The sequence below is a fragment of the Trichoplax adhaerens genome, genomic scaffold (genome assembly GCF_000150275.1).
Source record: "Trichoplax adhaerens TRIADscaffold_1 genomic scaffold, whole genome shotgun sequence".
Lineage (NCBI taxonomy): Eukaryota > Metazoa > Placozoa > Uniplacotomia > Trichoplacea > Trichoplacidae > Trichoplax > Trichoplax adhaerens.
Window position 1 is genome coordinate 2,986,604 of NW_002060943.1, and position 5,745 is coordinate 2,992,348.

The window sequence follows — 5,745 nt, forward strand, 5'->3', positions numbered from 1 at the left end:
AAATTTTATACACTACGAAGTCATATCCTATTTTCTCCTTACAATTCCAGAAACATAATTAAGTCAAAAGTAATCCGTAGATATTTAGGTAGAAATAAGGCGGAAAGGAGATGGGAGTTGACATTTTTGTTTTTATCGATTTTTTCTCTCTGTTTATCATCCAGTACGATTTCTTCAGATTCTGACTCATCATCTAGAATCTAAAAATGAATATCAAGCCATTAAATTATATCCGTTATTGTAATTGCCACTCGCTTTACTAAATTCAGTAGCAGAAATATTGAATTTATGCTATCTATGTATAAACTTTATAAGTACTATGCTATACGGTTGAAGTAAGCGCGTAAGTATCTGATTAAAGCAATTTAATTCTAAAATATAATCTTAAATGTAACTTAAAATATGAAGATAACAGATTGCAAGCTAGATTATTTTTATTGGTACTGAAATTATAGATCAGTAATAATTTTTATTGTATGATGACTTACATTTTGGCTTTCTTTATGAAAATATTTGATAGCAATAGCTTTTTGAGTGATTATTAAATAGGTATAGCTGACCATTACCTGTTGTAACGATATCCAGGAAAGAACATTATTACAGCTTAGTCTAAATAAGGATACAAATAGATACTCAAGAATACGATTCATTTTGAAATCTTGGCAATAATTTCTGAAGCAAGAATATCATTGTGTTTTAGATATACAACTTATACTTATGGAATTTTATTCTCACGTTATAACAGTCTTTAGCTCGAAATACTAGACTATAAATTTCGAAACGGACAGTAACCGCACACGATTATCACTTATGAGCACTAACATTAATGTATCAAATATAATCTTGCCTAATTCTAAGTCTTAAATCTATACCATAAAACTATAAGAACAGGGGATTTTACATAAAAGAATCCGTTGTGTTTTTTAGATATCTGTAAAATTAGAATAGCAGAGAGTTTTAAAGTAACTGTAAAATCAAATACTTTAAACTATACAACAAGTATAATGCTACGCTAGTAGGATTCAATAACAAGTAATGTATTAATTACTTAAAACATTAACTTTGTCTTATTATAAGCATGAAATTAATACGATTCCTAAGACTCTAGAGTCAGTTGTCGGAGTATCGTTAAACTAATATTGAGAATTTCGTTGGACGAAATACGTTTTAGCTAGATCGGTTTTCCGCAATTGAATAAAACTAAATACAAAACCCATGCGATGCAATTCGCAAGGCTCTTCATGTAATGTGATGTCACAGCATCTCTAGTCTAAAATGACCAGGAACTTCGTCAGTTTTTATATTAGTACTGCTGACTTAAATTAGGTATAAAATCCATACAATTTCATTTGCAAGATTCTAATGAGATTTCAGAAATCTTCAAACTTAAATTAAGGATTTTATTGAAGAGAAATTTCATCAACTAGATGAGTTTAAATCAATAGGCTTTAAAGCTTAAAGTCAAATGCTCATGCCACGGTACGAACTACTGTAAAGAATTAAATGACTAAATTCAGCGAACATTTATATATGTATGGCGATTACAGTTATTTACTTACAGTAAGAATTACTGAATCGATAGTTTGCTACGGTAAATTATAAACAATTCCTATAAAGTAATTAAATACAGTACAAGCTCTTGTAACTGTAATTATGATTAATGCTACGATGTAGGTGCATTGAGATGACTCTGTGAATGGACATACTGTAGTCCTATTAGGTAAAATCAGTCAGTAAATGTCCTTATCGATAAATATTTTTGTGAGATGATTCATCAATGTTAGCCGCCACCGAAAGGTATTTAAGCTTAGCTGATCATTAAATAATAATCAGTTCTCTATTTGTGTAATCTAGAAACAAAAGCATCTAAGTTCTTATGAGCAGTTAAGGGATTATTATGTCCCGAAAACTTTCGAAATTTTAGAGATTTGCTTTTACATAATCATTGTCACAAAGCTTGTTTTTCACCAGCTTTAGAAATGTAAAGATTTGTTTCTACGTAAACCTTGCTGCAAAGCTGATTTGTGACAGCACATCGCCATCGCCATCAAGTATGTTTGTTAACAATGATCAGATCGAATTGAAAGTTTTAGACTAAAGGCTATGAATGAAATAGATCGCATAACGCTATCTTATATTGTACTATATATTTGTATATTTTTAGACTTTCGAAATTGACTATTTGATTCAACAATCTTAATTTATAAAATAATTTGTGTAATAAATCAAACACCAGATGTACAATAATCGATATTGAAACTCTATTACTAATTTACCGAAGTAAAGCATTTCTGTAAAATGCAGAACTGATTAATTATCTGGAGAATTTGAGCAACCTGACATTAGATATTACCAGTCTTTGATAGTAAATTAGCTAGAAATAATGTCGTCTTGTCAACAAAAGTGTTAGAAGCCTTACCTCTAAGATGAATGAGAATGCAGTTGTCACGATCATTGGTTGAATTCCACTTCTATGTAATGAATTCGGTAATCCTAAAGATTTATAAATTAGCATAAGTTATGGATACGTACTTCTAATCGTACTGCTATGTTCTGGCAGTTACCTTATGTGACGTGATACTATCTAAACTAATATTATTATATAATACAGTTTTATATGTAGTATATTATCTTATGGTACATTGTGTATAGACTATAAAATGAGTTGTTGGCGAATGCCATGAGGAATTGTGACTATATAGGCAATCGGAGCTATATTAGTACTTTGGAGTAATAAAGGTCCCTATTTCTATGATAAAAAGGGTGTTTGTATTTCCTGAGAGAATCCTTAACCTCCCTAGTATCCAGTGATCGTAACAACTATGAAATTGACTTCGACAATAATTTTCTGCGACTTGGAAATTTCAACAGCAAAATATTTCTATTGCTTCTTTACCTAAGACTCCTATCCCTTGAAGGATGGCCACAAAAATGAAATCTAATTTTTAAAAACATGAATAGGTTTTAGTTTTACTGTGTCAGCTGTAATAGTAAAAGCTGTAAATCAGATAGTTGTAGTATTATATATCAGAGTACGCGATGAACTAACACATTTTTAGAAAAAATAGCCCATTCCGAAAAGTTAAATAATTGTTATTTGATATTTCTTTCTCTGTAGCTTCGTTCTCGTCACTTGAAGAATCCAAAGTTTTGCCATTTGTTGATGAAACAGCCATCTTTGTGTATCTTAGCGTGTAAAATTACTGCTTGTATTAACGATACTCCAATAAATCGCCTTACGGACATTAAGAAAGCCAAGCTATTAAAACCGGTATTTTAGCTATACGTACTATCCTATACCAACTTCAACAACATCGATTTACTTAATACAAAAATCACGACAATCTTTAAATAAATAGTTTTTCAATCGGATTAGTTAATAGTAGCTAAAATAAAACGATCTTCACCTCAATATCCAATGCTTATTGCTTTTAAGATGAGATCGGTAGATCAACATAAAACTGTTTGGCTGTTAAATCGATATAGTTCGTTTTTCTCACTTTTTATGTACACAATAAATCACTCTTATTCGCTAATAAACTTTAAAATGTATTTAATTTGAAGTAGTTACAGGTGCTAAGTTAGTAAAATTCTACTATCACCATTTATTTTCTCTTGAAGGGATTCAGTCTAACCTTATATCGAATCGAATCAATTGTTCTCAGTGGATTAAAGACCTTACCAATAAGAACATCCCATCATTACAGATCGCATAAAATAATTCCTTAGTCTAGATATTGAGGCTTCTAGTGGTACAAATGGCTGATATATAATGATAGCTTGTAGTAAGTCTACTCAAAAAGAAGAAATGATGAGCGAACGGTTATAAAAAACTGTCCGAATTAACTCGACAATCCAGAACGTTGATAGTCCCTGGGGATTAATTAAGGACGCCATTTTATTGTAGTTCTTGCCGCGCATCTATACAATCCGTCCCTTTTATTAGATAATAGTAACATTTCGTAGTTCTATTAGCAGTTCTAATTGATTATTTTGATTATAGTTTCGAATCAACTAATTTATTTCGTAGATGGACTTCCTCTTAACTTTAGATAAGATAAACGCGTACATTTTCTCAATCTACGATATCTTCATTTAATTCGTTAATCAGGATAGATAAACTAATACTTGCACGAATTTGATTTTTAATTTGCACTATGCTGATAGAATAGTCTACTGGGCAGAGTCAAATTTGGCTACAATTTCATCTCTTTCACTAGACTACTCTTGGTATTATGATTATATTAGGTGATCGAGTTATTCACTTGTAATGTAGCAGCTGTCTTATTCGAGTTATTACCCTCAAACGTTTGTTCTATTTATAGGATAATTCATCAGGTAGCCAAGGTTAGGGTTAGGGTTAGGGTTAGCGTTAATACCATACATCTAGTTGTTTTACGTTATTTGTGTCCTTATCTAATAAATGGAGCACAAAATAATGGATTTTATGTTGCGGAGAATTGAAATTTTACAGGCTAGCTTACGCATAAAATTATATAGAAATTATGAATGAAAACTATACAAACCGGTGCTATTTATCTTTATTACTTTAAATATCGTATTATTTACACCTTCTACTAAGATTCAGATATATAACATAGAGCATAGTAGTAATTAACTATATGGAGAATTCTAACTACCTGTTTTCTACATATTACTGGTGTTTAATAATAAATTAGCTAGAAATAACTTCGTCTTATTATAATTAAAAGTGTTTGAAAACCTTACCTCTAAAATGAGTTAGAACACAGTTGTTACGATCATTGGTTGAATTTCTCTTTCAGATAATGAATCAGGTAATCCTAAAGAATCCATAAATCAACACAAATAATGAAATTGACTTTGATGGGTAATCCTTGACGATTTGGAAAATTTTAGCAGTGAATTATTTTATTGCTTCTCTACCTAAAACTCCGAGTCCGTGAAGAAAGGCCACATAAATCAAATGTAATATTTAGAACATTGATGAATTTTTAGTTTTAGCGTGTTGGTTGTTTTAAAAAAGCAAATCAAATAGTTATAGTATACTCCATATAATAATGAAGATATACGATAAATTAACATATTTCTAGAAAAAATAAACCATTTTTGAAGATTAAATAATATTTATGTTGTATTTTTTTCTCTGTAGATTCGTTATCGTCATTCGAAGAATCTAAACTTTTGCAACTTGTTGAAGAATTAGCCTTTTTTGCGTATCTTAGGGTGTAGAATCAACACTTGTACTAATGATTTTCCAATAAATCACGCTACGAATATTGAGAAAGTCAAATTATAATTATAAGAACACACATTTCAGTAATAGATACTACTCAAGTACTGATTACAACATAGACATACTACAATAGGAAAGATCACAAGAACTTTTACGTGAATAATTTTTCTATCAATTTGTTAAAGCTGGTTAAGAAATGATCTTACCCTTAAACATTCAACGATTATCGCTTTTAGTAGTAGACTAACGTTAAATTGTTAGGCTCTTTTCGATTGATATGATTTGTTTCTTAGCTTTAACAACCGAAAAAATTCAATCTTAGTTGCTAAGATACTCTAAAATATGTCTAATGTTAAGTAGTTACTAGTACTAAGTCAGTACGAAATTCTACACTACTATCATCATTTAATAATATTTTCCCTTAAAAGGATCAACTGCTACCTTATGTTGATTCGTACTAGTAATCGTCGGCTAAATACTTATCTTATTAGTAAGAAAAATTCGATATTTATAGCTCGCATGAAGTAAGT

At 30.2% G+C, this 5,745-nt stretch overlaps 1 protein-coding gene across 1 annotated transcript; it reads right to left on the reverse strand.

Annotated features, from left to right (window-relative positions):
• Positions 1 to 38: 38 nt before the first annotated feature.
• On the reverse strand, positions 39 to 3,176 carry TRIADDRAFT_51589 (uncharacterized protein; the record flags this gene model as incomplete). Its single annotated transcript, XM_002108523.1, has 5 exons — positions 39 to 200; positions 489 to 566; positions 2,420 to 2,493; positions 2,897 to 2,938; positions 3,050 to 3,176. 5 exons carry the CDS (start codon positions 3,174 to 3,176, stop codon positions 39 to 41), a joined length of 483 nt encoding a protein of 160 aa, XP_002108559.1.
• Positions 3,177 to 5,745: the final 2,569 nt, after the last annotated feature.